This window comes from Charadrius vociferus, unplaced genomic scaffold, assembly GCF_000708025.1.
Source record: "Charadrius vociferus isolate BGI_N301 unplaced genomic scaffold, ASM70802v2 scaffold15, whole genome shotgun sequence".
NCBI lineage: Eukaryota > Metazoa > Chordata > Aves > Charadriiformes > Charadriidae > Charadrius > Charadrius vociferus.
Window position 1 is genome coordinate 5,186,873 of NW_009650064.1, and position 14,922 is coordinate 5,201,794.

The 14,922-nt window shown below is 39.7% G+C and overlaps 1 protein-coding gene across 1 annotated transcript in view; it reads right to left on the reverse strand.

Moving 5' to 3' along the window:
- Positions 1-5,150: 5,150 nt before the first annotated feature.
- Positions 5,151-14,922, reverse strand: part of LAPTM4B (lysosomal protein transmembrane 4 beta) — a 45,924-nt gene continuing 36,152 nt past the window's right edge. Inside the window, exon 7 of the mRNA XM_009891921.1 lies at positions 5,151-5,225. Within this exon, the coding sequence (XP_009890223.1) occupies positions 5,151-5,225 (75 nt within the window). The remainder of the gene's footprint in view (positions 5,226-14,922) is intronic.

Here is a 14,922-nt window from a genome sequence, read left to right on the forward strand (position 1 = left end):
CACACCCCAAAAAACTCCACAGAAGTATTTGGATACTCGCGCAAAGTTTATATGAAAATAGAAACCTGTTGGAGTTATTAGCAGGATGCACTTAGGTACTCTAATGATCCCAGGTTCTGAGCTCAAGAGCTGTGTGTGGCTCATCCCTGCCGTCACCGGTCATGTTGACCTCAAAGAGCAAGCAAAAGTCCTCTGAAATGGCTGCAGAGATTCTGCCATGCTGCAGCTCCCTCTCTCAGAGTAGCTTCACAGTTCCTCTGTCTCTGCTGGCTAACATGCTTCTCCTGCAAGCCACGTGGCCAGCCCTGCTGCATCTCCTTGCTGTTTGTTCAGCATTCCGAGTGACCCTGTGCTCTCCGCTCACACCAACTAGTTAAGTCCAGATCTGGCTACAAAGGACAAACCTTTCATGACTTTCTGAAAACCCTCCTGTTTGAAAGGTTTGAATAATCTGAAAGAAAAAAAAAAAGTAAGGTACTGCATTAAATTTCACATAAGTTCTTCGTTAAAATAAATTACTGTTCTAGCTCATTGCATAGGATATAGTTGTAGAACTGCCTTTTTGCTTTGAAAAAACTTTATATCTGTGTGCTGAGCGACAATGAGGTTTTCACTCCTGTTGCTTCGGTATCCTTTTCTTCTGGAGGTAGACACAAGCTGCAGGCGGAAGGTCACAGATCTGGCTTCCACACCCTGCTGAGCTATTCAGCTGCAAAACTGGCCACGTTGCAGAACCATTTTGGGTCAAATCCATGGGTGTGGAGACATCAGTTGCAAATACCAGAGTCCTTCCCTGAAAGAACTCTAATCCTGATTTATCAGAGCCAAGCCTCCCTTTAGATAGCTATGGCTGCTGTTTTGGGCTTCTCAGAGCTGTGAATGGAGATGGTGCTGGAATATCTCTGTAGCCATAGGCACTGAAATTTTCCAAGAAATGCTTTTTCATGGTACCTGAGTGTAATTTCTGCAGCTAATAGAGACATGTAAATGGGAAAGATATTACTTAGCTCCAGAGAAGCAGCCTCTAAGGAGAGCATCCTCCAAGGAGAGAGCTTCTAAGGAGAGTAGTCTCTAAGAAGAGACACCTCTAAGGATATAACTTAGCTCCAGAGAAGCAGCTTGGAATATTCTGTCAAATTAGACAGTTTGACAGGAATTTAACCAGTAGTCCTTTAGGTTTAGAAAAATAAATCTGTAGAAGTTTTTGCCTTGCAACAAGTAACACCGAGGTATCATCCACTCCAGTGATAAAAGTCTGAAACAGAGCTAACAGGTTACAGAAGGAATTATATTTCCTCCTGACCATAGCACAGGAGAAAGAGAGCACATAAGCCAACCAGGTTTGAAGCAGTGAACCCTGTCAGTGCAATGACATCTGGCTCTCCGTGCTGTTTAAAGGACATACATGAAGGTTTCCCTCCCACGGTCTGTACCTGTTGCTGCTCTTCTCTCCATTCTGCCCTTACCAGTAACTGTCTCCATCTTGCATATTCCAAGCATCAGTGTGCAGCCTTGTTGATATTAGCAAAAATTTGTTAAAACTGTCCACGGTACCCCTAGTTGATATACTTTGGCCCACAGGGAAGTGGTGAGGAATGAACTATTTTGAAAGCACAGAACTGGGAATTTGTTTCAGACTAGTTATCATTCCCTCTGCTTCCTTGCCAAGCTTTTCTCTGGCCATAAATTGATCTGATATGGCTTTTGGTGACATATCAAGTCTGGACTGTTTTTACCTACCAGAGGTTTCACAAAGAAGTACAGACGGGCTAACACCTAAAATAATGTTTGTTAATAATTGTTTTAGAAAATTTAATGTATTTACAAGTACGAGTGCCACACTGTTGGGTCACCACTATGAATTCCTCTTTGCTTTCTCCAATACAATGCAGGGATGAGTGTGCAATGAAGGGAAGATGCATTGTTCCATCAGGAATAAGAGCATCAGGCACAGATGAGAGAAATGGGATTTGTGCCTTAGCATGTGTAGGCTTTGTGAAGCCTGCAATGCCTTATAACAGATATTTAAAAAAATTAGAAGATTTCAGCAAAAGATCTACTTAAATTTCTGGTACTATCAAGGTTTAGATTCCTGCTTGCTGGTTTTAGCTCCATATTTATGACGTTATATGTCAACATAGCTTGAAAATATTTTCTTTCCACTCAAGTTACTAGAAATTATTAATAATCAACTGTTATATTAGAGTTTAAGATAAGAAAACAGGAGACAATTTGAATAAGCACATGCTCCTAATATCTGGGAGAAAGGAAAAAAATGCAAGGAATAGTGAAAAAAGCACTGTTTGGAGCAGGCAGTTCCCAAAGCACAGAAACTTAAGAAGCCAGGTTTTTAATAGGTTTCTGTGTCACAGATGACTGACTATTAAAAATGAATTACAGAAAAGCTGGGGAGTGAATTCCCCACGATTAGACATGGAAATGGAGAATGAATTCAACAACTGAGGATAAAACCCCTTCAGCTGGAGTTTGTGTCTCTTTAAGTAACCCAGAGAATCTTCTTTTTCTTTGGGAGCAGGGGAACTCATCTCCCACATGGATCCTCTGACACATCAGCAGAGTTGAACTTATATTACATTATCTGCTCCCTCCTACCCAGCTGTCTGTCTACACTCTGTGCAGGAATACCATGGTTTTGATCCCATAACCTCCCTGCCCTCTTTAACTCAAACTGGACAAAATCCAAAAAAGTATTAGGAGTACTGGCAGGAGACATGCCTTCACACTTATGCACGTATGGTGTGTGTGAAGAAGTCTTGATTCTTTAGTCAGACAAGCTAAAGTCTACAGAAATTTCATGTGAATTAGCACAACATTATCCCTATAACGATGTGGAGAAAAAGAAGCCCCAGCTTTTGGTATAGCTCAGTATAGCCCTGTTCTGTATTACACACTTCATCAGCCCTGGAAAACTGCCTGCGGTTCTGGACAATGAACTAAAAGCTTGAATTATCTCTTGTTTTTATTGTACAATAAATTATAGAACTTACTGTTCTATTGTCCATTTGTACAGTATGGATGGAAAGCTGGCGAATGGACTGGTGAGTGAACTGAAAAACTGTTGTTTAGGTAATTTACAGAGAAAATCCTGCTATGTCAGCTTGATCGGAAAGGAATTTGTGTATGTTTGTGCTTGGAAGACCAGCAAAAATGATTTCCATAGTCTTGAGGAACCACCCTTTTATTTTAGAGACGTTTGTATACACAGATGCCATGTATTTACAACCAGCTTTTCTCAAACAGATGACTGTTTAAAATCCTTCACAAATCTGTCAAGAATGAAAGAAAATGAAGCTCAGAAGCCCAGCCAGCCAGCCCAACCCCCAAATTCAGATTAATTCCCAAAGATAACTGTGATGAGATAATAATACATGGAGTTATTCTGAAGGCAGCAATAGGACTGTGACAGAGATCAATGGACGGTCTTCAAGACTGGTTCAGTCAAAAGCATTGTTTAGTTTGATCTCAGAGTAAATGAACCCTGAAGTAAAATTCCAACAAGCAGATAGGGACCTGCCTTTTCCCAGGGGTGTGGAAGAGACAGGCAGAAAGAGTCTGGCCCTTCCTTTCCTGGCCTCTGCAAGGAAGTGGCAACCTCCGTGAAAAGAAATTGTTGGTCCTGTGTTCCCCTGGAAAGCTCTTTTCCAGAAAAAGGCAGGAAAACCTTCACTCTTCTTCAGTTTGCAGAATGGAGTCAATGCACTGAGGGTGAGAACGGGTGTCCTCCTTAGGAAGGTTGTGGACTCACATGCCAGCCCAGTCACAGAGGGGACGGCACCTTGGTTTCTTCTGGTGCTCCTCCAAACTGTGGCTCAGCCCTGCACTGCCCTTTACCTGGGGCAGTGTGCAATATCAGTCCAGCTTCAGCCTGTTCAATCACCCCAAATGCAGAGGAGACAACACAGGGGGAAATGATGAGAGGTAGAGACAAACATTATATTCCCTTTTCCTGTTCCTTTTCAATTAAAAGTAGAACCTTCACCACCAACAGAAAGTTACATGTGTAGGAGGCACTTCTCCAGGGAAGACATAAATACCTCACACAAGCATTTATGGATGGATGAGTCCCATGAGAAAGATTCTCAGCACAACCAGTTCAGTCATAAAAGGAATCTAAAATCTCCAGGTTGATGTATATGAGAAACACGAAAACGTATCTGCTAATGCTTGAGGAAGTTACATGCATAAGTTTCCCATAGGTTGGGAACATATATCTTAGAATCTGCATAATTTAGTTCACACTCAGCAGAATATTGCGATATTTACAGGCACATTCCAATGGGAAAACATTTGCATATTGAGTGCAAAAGAGACAGCTTTGTCACCTAACCATGGGACTTTAAAAGCAAGGATTTTGTGACCTCAAAATACCACTTGTGAAGTTGTTGCAGAGAAAAAGTTGTGTAGGCAGGAAAAGAAAATTACCAGAAGTTGGTAAGTACTCTTTTTTTTTTGAGTGTTAGAATGGTTGCAGGCTGGGACAAAGTGAGTTCATGTAGACCACAGGTTCTGGCTTGTTACGCATCACAGAGTGCTTTGTCTACTCTCATTTCCCATGCTTATTCTTCCCAATTAAAGTTTTTTCCCATAAGCCAGGTTGATGAGAATAGCGCATAAGATTCATTCTTCTTCTTTCAATCATCATCCTTCATAGCATAACAACTTAATAAATTCTTGCAGAACAGGAATGAAGTGGAATGTTACTTTTTTGGACTTGGTCTGCAATCTGAAGGTGAAAGTGGGCATCTGAGAAACACATTTGTAGTGCTTTGGAAGTTTTACAAATGAAAAGAAGAAAGTTACACTCTGAACCTGATTGCGAATGCAAAGTTCTATGTTCTTTAGCACTGCATGTCAGACGTGGTGGAAAAAGCTATTCAGTGACTACCGTAACCTTAGCGCTACCCAGAATTGTTCTGAAACTAGTTCACTAGTTTCTGAAACACTACTGTAGTTGCAGCAAATTATTAAAACTATCTACACAATTTTAATCATACAATTTAGGTTTCAATATGTCAGCAAAACAGCAATGTGTAACCCATAGAGGTTATATCCTGGAAGTGAAATTATCAAACTATTGCTCCAGTGCCTGAAGAGTAAAGCTATCCTCCCCAGGTACACAGCACTCTCACTTATGCTGACACATAAGGTGGTGGTGGATCTTTAGCAGCTCCGTTCACAGGTTCATCATATGGTGGCAACAGGACCTGCAGGAAAGGAAAAAAAATATATATTTTTTAAAAAGGAACCAGCTGATAAAATTTATGGAAAAGAAAACCCTTAAGGCCTTGTCCTAAAAAATAACAAAAAAGACTGAATTAGTAAGCAGGAACAGAATAGTTAGAAAATGAAACAGTATTAGCTTGAAGTTCCTCCTTTTCGATTTGTGTGCCTGTTTTCTTTATGAAGGAAAACATGACTTCTTCTCATTTCTTATTGACCTCAGCGACAGTTTGATTTCAGCCAAAGATCATTCATTGCTGGGACATGAATTTGTTCAATGTGGCAGTGACAGTAGCTGCTTATTCTGCAGCTCTCCTTTGTCAAGAGCGCTTAAACCATGTCTCCTGGAGGAGTGCTCAAACTGCTAAGCCAGAGTGAGAAAAGTCTCAAAACCCTCTCCTTCTGAGATCTCCCTGGAATAGCTAATAATTATTTTGGGGTGGGGAGAAAGAAAGCAAATAGAGAGCAGATTACCCAATGTTGAAATAAATCTCCAGTTTTGTGCTTCTGGGGCACTCAGCTGTAAGAAGGAAGACCTACATTCCCATAAGTCCTTCAAGTGAATACTTAAACATCTGATAGAAATTAGGACAGCTTTAATCATATATCATCCCCATTCATAGGAGGCCAGGCAGCTTCCTAGGACATGGGAGATGCAAGTTCAGGCCACACGGGGCAGAGGAAGGATTTGAACCAAGATTTCTACTTCTTTAAGCAAGCATGCTAACGATCATGCAATTTTTAATGGCACCAGCACTGACATTCATTAGCTTGCATGTGAAAAGGCAAAGGAGCGCTTGGCCTGTGAATCCCAGCAGGGACTGAGGATAAAATAGATGTCTGAATGAAGAATGAGTGTACATTGCCTAAAATATCTCAATATCGTGTAAGAATATCAGTTGTAGTGCACTGGCAGAGATACTTTATGCAGCTGAAGATCAATTATTCATGATGGAATTTCCAGATTTATCGGCATTGCTTCTTGCTCACTGAAAAGCACATAAAGCTGATTGTTTAAACATACATAGGGAAAGTCCTGATCTCAGTAGAGTCAATGGAAGTTTTGCCATGAGAGCATTTCACCAGTTCTTAAAGAAGTTGATAACCTGCATTGTGCAAAGAAACATCTGTAATTATCCCTCTTGGACCTCATCTACAACATAAGAAAAATCAGTGGGAATCTTTCTATAGATTTAAATAGACTTTGCATCAGGCTTTTGTGGGATAGTTCCAAGAGTGATTCACATTATACTTATGTAAGTTTACAGACATGTGTTGATGGCCATGTGTTCAAGTACATCTGTGCAAATGTTTGTTAGATTACAGAGTGGCTACCTTGGCATCTTCAGCCCTTAGTCAAAAAAAGTTTAATTATTTAGAAAAGGAAATTGTCAGAGCCATCACTCTTTATTAATACCATATGTTTGCGCTTGTAAATGCAATGTACTAGGCACATATCCACTACATATCCTAAAAAGCCTTGTATCAAAAAGCATTTAATAAATTATGCCAACTTTAAAGCGTGCGAACATCTTATGGCAGACTACTTATCTAGTGAAGTTAGGACAACATATAGAACTTCAAATAAATATAGTGATAAAAATCATAAATAAATTTTGCAATGTAACCTCAGTAAATCACACTGCTAAAGCACACGAACTGTGAAAAACACAACAGTCGAGATCCTCTCCCTAGTGTTGATCATTTGTTTAATAACGGTTTCTAGTAAAATCCTTGTGTTACTAGAAAAGGGACAAGTTTCTCAAATGTACTGAAACAGGTTAATTAGTTGATTATGAAGCAATATAATTAGTAATTAAATCTGATCTACAGATGACTCTGAACATGAATCAGGTTCACTTTGTGAAGATTTAGCCATCTTGTTGCACTCTTGTAATGCTAAGCCCCAAACAGTTGTCCATTGCATTCATGTTCAGAGTCCATCTCATCAGGTGTGATAAGAAATGACAGCAGATACAATCCAAAAAGCTGTCCATCTTCCAGGTCTACAAGCTAGTTACTAAAGGACAACACCTCTTCCTGTGCTCTGATCCTCTTTGAGATCTATGTATCCTAAGACTACTGTAGTTACATCAATATTACAACTTCAGTATTGAGGTTACTATCATTTGCAATAGGTCTTCTGGAGGATTTACTGATACGAGTGAGCTTCTTTGTTCCCTTCACTCCTGTATGAAACAAAATCTGTCTGGTAGGAGAAGAGCCTCCTGGTGAGGCCTTTACGTCTTGGGAAGTAAACACTTCCCTTTGCTTTATGGACCCAAAACTCACACATAGGTCAATGGTCCCAAGGATCCTCAGAAGACACTCTCTCACTTACCAACAGTTCAACAAGAAGTGAGGGGAGATAGGAACACCTACAGGAGCCATTTCAGAGAAGCCACTGGCTAAATCCTAAGGCATAGGGATTTCTATAGGAATATTCAAGGTATGCAGGGTATGAACAGGGGAAACAACTAAAAAAGTTCAGAAGTTTCACAAGAAAATATCTACAGCGGAAGGCTAAACAGTATTTGCCAAATGTCTGTAAGGTTTAGGATCACTCTATTGACGGAAAAGGTTATTTGTCTGAACAGTTCTATCAGTGACAACTTTACAGGCTTACTCCACACACATTTTTGTGTTTAAATATTTAAATATCCTGATCTTGCATTCCCTGACATGAACACAATAGTGATAATAGTGAGCGTAGAATTAGCAGAATTCAAAATTACTACCTTTTCCTAGTAGTGTTTGAGTTAGACAATGAAAATATGGACAGGATATTAAACAAAGGTTAAGATGAATGAATGCAATGGACAACACCTGGAAGAAAGCACTCGGATTTTGTGGAATACATGGCACCGGCTGGGACCTCAAGTATCTTATGTCATTAGTACAGTAAAAGTCCTTCAAACTAATTTAGCTGTTTTACTTTCAGTCAGTGCGGTTTTGTTACTGTTACTTAATTATCTGTCAACTCTAAGTCTAAATAATCATCCTTCAGCTTCCATGACAGTTTGAATAACTCTTCAACCACTCCATAATTACAAATCTTGCAAGTCTGCCTCTGTAAGACTACCTTTTAGTTATTTTTGACAAGGACAGATTTTCAGGCCAGTACTTTCCCTTAATATTTTTTTCCATCTTTTCTCAATTAAGTCTATTTTGGCAAAAGGAAGAAATATGACAGAACCTGAATTATCTCAGCTTTTAACTGTTTACTGTTGAAATAGTTAACAGTTTACAAAAATCTCAAGGAAAAGAGAATTCCATTAGAATTTTAATCATTTAATTTATACCAAAGTAGCTGAGATGAAAACCTGGATCACAGTAGTTTTCCCTTCTCTTGTGATAATTTTAAATCTCAACATGGTTTAATGGAAGCAAATAAGTGCCTTGGACATATACCAGCATAGTTATTCAGGCAATGTGTTATACTCTCCAGAGACATAAGATGGAAGCCAGTCACTGAGCCAAAGGGTGAATTCAGAAACTGGAAAAATAGACAGAAACTCACTATACAGTCTTATCTGAGAACCTAATTAGAATGGATGAAGTCTAAAATAATTCACAAAGGATAAAAATATATGCATACTTTAGGTCCGTGGTATCCCCAAGGCATAATATGCACTAGAGCAACCCATGCATTTTGCTTCCTAGGCACTACATTTGAGCATTTCCTTGTTTGTTTGTTGTGAATTGGGAAAAATGTATGCTAGTTCCCCTGGATGCTCAGGGATTAATGTTTACAGAGTGTTTGAGATTGTCACTCACAAGTTATTATAAAAAGAAAGTACAAAGGACACCCATTTTTTGTAACTCAGTGACCCTGTGAAAAGAAGTTATAGCTTTTTATTGGTAGACCAGCAAGCAAGTTTGGAAGATGGTTTCAGACCTATCGGATGTGTAAAATCCAAAGTACAGAAGCTCTTAACTTCTTTCACGATCCCTATAACTGTATTTAAGGACCACGTAGCATTTTAAAATCATCCTTTAATATACAGCCAGAGGAGTAGATGACATTACTAATTGTTTGTATAGTTGTCTGGTGATAGAAGCATTGCACAGAGACTCTGATTTGAGAGTTTGTAGAGGCTCCCAAACCCACAGGGGTTCAAACCCACAGCTCCTGTCTGCCACGTGAATGTTCCAGACATAGGGTTTTCAGTTAGGTTGGAAGGACCATTTTCTATGCTCCTGTTTTCACAGTGAAGCCAAGTATGCCAGAATCCATTGGGAAAGAAAGAAAATAGGAACAAGTGTGGCTATGTAGCTGCATGGTTAGGGTGCTTAAGTGGGACAGAGAGTACTGGGTGCTGGGCTTTGCTCCCAATACCATTTAAGCATTTTGCAATAAGCAGTCTTGTTGTATAATGCGCAGAAATAATCCAGAACTGACCCATAAGAAATCCTGGTCCTGACTTAGCTGGTGTCATCCAAGTGGTTTGGATAATTGCATTACATAAGCATCTCTCTATTATAAAGCAGATGATACAGGATGACCTTCTCCGGAAAAAATAGTTACCATGCAATTTGCCAATGGCTATAACATAGTTAATATAAGCATATGTCACTTCTTATTTTTTACGTCCTGATTAATCTGGGTTTGGAGAAGTTTTTAAGGCCATTGCTTAGAAATATACCTAAGAAACATAGGCAAATGTCTGTACATTCAAACAGTTTGGAATTAATCTTGGCCCCAAGGTGGTATTTTTTGGGGGAGGTATTGCATCATTTCAATAATCACTTCGTATTTTTGCAGCTGATTCCACATTTAGCTGAACTTCCACAAGAAAATTTTCTTCCTTCAGCATATGTTCAAGTTTTCTTATATAGCTGCAGTTATTCCTGTTTGAACTCAAGCTTTTAGATCTGTTTGGTGTCTAGTACATTTCTAGAGGAGATGTGCTTAGTCCTGTATGAGTAAACTTAAATATTTGCTTAATTGATTACTTCTGCATTCTTAAGGGTCTCACCTAAAACTCACTGAACTCAACAGAAATCTTTCTGTGTCCCAAGAGAGCTTTGGATTGCTTTTTCCCACAGCCATTTGTATCCTCCTCTGGATGGAATGGTACAATTGTCCCGTAAGGTTTGAGTTTGAACAGCGTTTTGGCTGGCAGCTATACGAAACTTTTGTGAGTTCCCATGGCAAAATACCTTGTTGATATTTTGTAGAAACAAACATTGTTAGAGACAGCTCTAATGTACTTTTCTCTAACACCTTCTACCATAGAAATGCACTTGATAATGCCAAAAAAGCTATAGATGAAAAGTCTATGGTAAGTGCTGATGGTTGTAGTGAGCATTCAGGATGTTTTCTCAAACTTTAGATTTTCAATAAAAACTCCAGTCCTTTACGCTGGAGGACTTCACATTGCATCAATATACAGTATATAGACAGGGACAGGTGACAATGAATAGTTGAGTGGTATTAGGCTCATCACTACTACAATTTAACCCTGGTCTGTCACCGCTGACCTTTTGAGTTTTGATGAATCGGTTGACTTTGTCTTAGGAAGATCTCCTATTTGTAAAACAGGCATATTATTTCAAACATCTTTAAAGGTGTTGGAAACCTTTAGAACTGTTGGATGAAGCTTGCATATGACTCTATGAGACAGGGACTAAATCGTGGAAATATTTAAAATTAACCATATACTTGCAGAAATTTCAGGCTATGCCTGGAAATGTTTACCCTCACATCTTCACCACAGCTATGTATACATTATATATCATTCTTCTGCAGAAGTGACATTTACATTTCAGACACCCCAAACCGCTACCAGGAATCCTTCTGGGAGGCCTGTGTGAATACACGAGGAGGAAAGGGAGAGAGGGCAAAAGGAGCCTTTTCTTTCATGCAGCTCACATACAAAGTGTCAGTCGCTTCAGGCCTTATTCTCTGTTTTCTTAAAGAGGGAGGGAGAGTAACCACAAAGTGAATAGTGGTAGGCAGATGGTGAGAGTATGCCAGAAACAGTGCTGGACTGTTTCACAGGTAAAAATGTTGAACCACAGGTATTTCCTTGTCTGGGAGCTTCTGTCCAATGTGCAGCCTCTGGTCTGGTGATGGGATGAACACTGACACAGCTGCAGGCTGAAATGCAGTCACCGCATGCTTTTTCTTTCCTAATTGAGGATAATTTTTCTCCACATAGCACAGGGCTGATGCATCAGGTTCAGAGACAACTTAATTGAAAGAGGAGGTTTTAAGAAGCACGTGCCTAGTTGCACCAGCCCTCTACTCCGGGTTCATTTCACCTCAGTGATTCCAGATCGAGACCCACCACTGACTTGTACGGAGCTGATACCCTTCTGCAGTTTGGAGCTGGTTTAATGGTATTCAATCACATTTACTAATTTCATGTTTACTTCCCTGCCCTCCTGTCATTCACCCAGCCAAGAGGAGTGGAATTTCCTCCCACAGCTGCGGTGCTTTGAGGAGCCATTAACCGCAACCTAAACGATGCTCAGCTGCAGTGAAGCAAGCAGGGAGCCTACCAAGAGCTCCAGAGGGAAGGCTGCCGACGTGACCACCTGTCCAGTTCAAGATAGTCCCAACAGCCCTCGCCTACTGTTGGGCTCTCGACTACGCAAATATTATGAAGATCACCTGGGGAAACCAGAAGATTGCTGTGTGCATAAACAGCTATAGCCGGCTGATTGCTTCACTCTGTGTGCAGGAAAAGCTGAGAATAATTCTCTCTTCGCAACATTTTCCTGTCAAGTTTGGCAATGTGGTTTTCTTCTGAGAAGTCTGAGATTACAGAGGAAAATGTAAAATTAAAATGAGATAACATAATGGTTTAGGGTGATTATTAGCGTACTGAATAGAGTTGGCTGAAAATACCATGTTTGGCATACAAAATGTTTGATAAGAAACTGTCTGAAATATTTAGTAAAAAAATGTATTTGTATTTTTTGCTTAAAATTTTCAGAAATCCAGATCTTCTCAGTAGAGCCCTGTTTTGGAGAATCAAGGTATCAAGTGGCAGCTATCTTCTTTAGTACTATATATGACAATGAGCATTGGATTATATGTAAATATCACTGATTACGTAATTAAATTTGTATTTTATTTGAAAGGAAATATGCCTACTAATGTAGCATATATTTTAATTCCTGTACAAAATTTACTAGAAGTTACTATATATACTGATTTTATAGAGGCAGACTCTTCAAAAGTTTCTGATGTTTCAGTACACAGGGTGGGAAGAAGTAGGGTTTATCAAGAGTTTCTGAAGACACATGATTTTTCTACAATGGGTGCCCAAGAGTTTTTAAGCCCTAGGCTTTTCATATGTCCCAGAAGTGAGTCACCCCAGGGCTTCTGCTACATTTAAAAAATCAGTTCAAACTGCACCTTTGTGTCATCTGATCTGGTCGTCTCAGAGGTAACTTCAGAAAAGTAGGTAATATTTGGCCCTGAAGAACAGTGGATCATGCATGCTCGGATTATCAAGGGAGAGAAATTGACTGAAACAGTTAGGAAGTATTAAGACTGAAACAGTTAGGAAGTATTAAGACTAAATCAATCGAGAATTCAGTTTTCTCTTTAATGCCTTAACATGAAGACACACTTTACAGTGACCATATGAAAAGACTGAGAGCCTTCAGGAGAAGAGGGAGCTTTTTCCTAGTAGTGAAGAAGCAGGAATAATAGTAATTCTGTGGTGAGCAGCAGTCAAGTGTTGCATACAAGATAAGCACTGGAGAAAGAAGTAGGGATTAGCTTTCATCACGCTTCAGCTAAGCACATGCATGTAGGGACAGCTCTACTGGATCAGGTGAAAGGTCCATCCAAATCAGAGCAGTAAGTGATGGACAAAGAGAAGTGCAAGACAGAACAATAAAAGAAATGAAGAAAGAGCAGTGCAAAACAGAACAATAAAAGAAATTAAGAAAGAGCAGTGCAAGCATGTATAGTCCCAACTTGCCCAGAATATTCTCCAAACTGTCAGAAATTTGAATGTCAACGACTTGCTGAATTACTGGTCATGTCTTACAGCAATTTTTCTTCCACTGATTTTTCTAGCCTTCATTTGAACCCATGTTGAGTTTTAGCACCTGCAATGTCCTGTGGTAAACATTCCCACAGCTAATCTTGGTGTTACATGAACCTTCTTTGGTTTGCTACGAAACCTGCCACTAGCCATTGAATGTCCCATAGTTCTTTTGCTAAGACAGTGAGCAGTTGTTTCTCCTTATCTCCTCTGCCACTCGTGATTTAAAAAATCTCTATCATGTTCTCTCTTGTCCTGTCCCTCTTTCATCCCATTAAGGATCATTGCTCCCCTGCAGTGCAGTCCACAGTTAATTTCTTCATACTAAGAAACTCACTTGACAGTTTTGGGTCCAGGCTGAAGAGAGAGCTCCAAGACCAGGCATGTGGAGAAGGATTACAGTCAGCAGAGTGCTGGGGAGGGAGCTGACCTCCGTTTGAATGAAGCGTCCTTCATGCTCTGGAGAGTGGCAGGCACTTTCACCCACCTGATCTGTGTTACATGTTCTTCCAGATGAGATCAGCTGCCCTTTAGAAGCAATTCTTATAAATAAATGCTTATAAATATCTGCTTCAGAGGTGGCTTTTTACCATGTAAATGGCTGCTCTGGTGAAATGAGTCCGGTCAAAGCAACTGTTTCTGGGGAAGTCAGAGAGCAATGTTTACAAAAAACCTTTCCCATTTTTTTCTCCTTCCCCCGTCCCCAGATAAAAAAGCCTTGGGTATAGGGCCAAAGCTTCATATCCAAGCCAAATAATATTTAATATGAAATGAGAAATGTTTTACTTTGCTTTATGCACAGATGTTTTTGCTTGAAAAGTTTGTCCAAAATGTGCTAGTTAATTACTATTTAAGGATTTTGTGATATGTTGTCTGTCAAATAAATCCCAAGAAACCTTCCTCTTAACATGGACAGGAAGTATTTTCATGTTTATATGTATGCATTTCCTTTAGAAACCACACTAGAATGATTACAGATGGAGTAACTGGAAGCAGAATAGCTCAGAGATAATTTATAACCCTATCCAGCAAAGAAGTAGGCCTCAATGCTGCAAAATCATCTGTGTAAAGTTGGAGTTGGTATGTGTTGTTTTCCTTTGACAAGACTGTTTGTTTATTCCAAGCTACCAGCTCTCCAAGACACCATTTAAGAAACTTTACATGAGTTTATGGATTTCTGTAATGAAGCAGCACAATGTTTTCAGCACTCCAGATAGAGGAATAAATGTATATATTGCTAGGACACAGCAATATTTAGGGACAGATTGTGATTACCCTTGCGTGGGAAGAAAATTGGATTCGGGAAGCTGTTGTCTTTTTCCATCATGTGCAACCTCATAAAAGTCATCAAGAATAATGGTGTAATTACCCTCTCCATTCAAAGGCATGGAGGGATAGTACACCTCAGGCCACAGAAGTCTTTCTTACCTCTTGGCCAGCCCTCTACTGCTGCATCTCTAATTGCGCATTGTGATTCTGTATGGACAGAGCATATTTATTATTTCAAATTTTCCTTGTTTTTTTTCAAAATGAACATTTGCTGCATGAGCATATGCTTTCTCAGGGGGTACTTGCTTGCATGTCATCAGTACCGATGACTTGGAGAAGTATACTTTGCCTAACAAATGGTTGATGTGTTGTCCTGAGTGCAGAGGCTGTGATAGAGCACTTA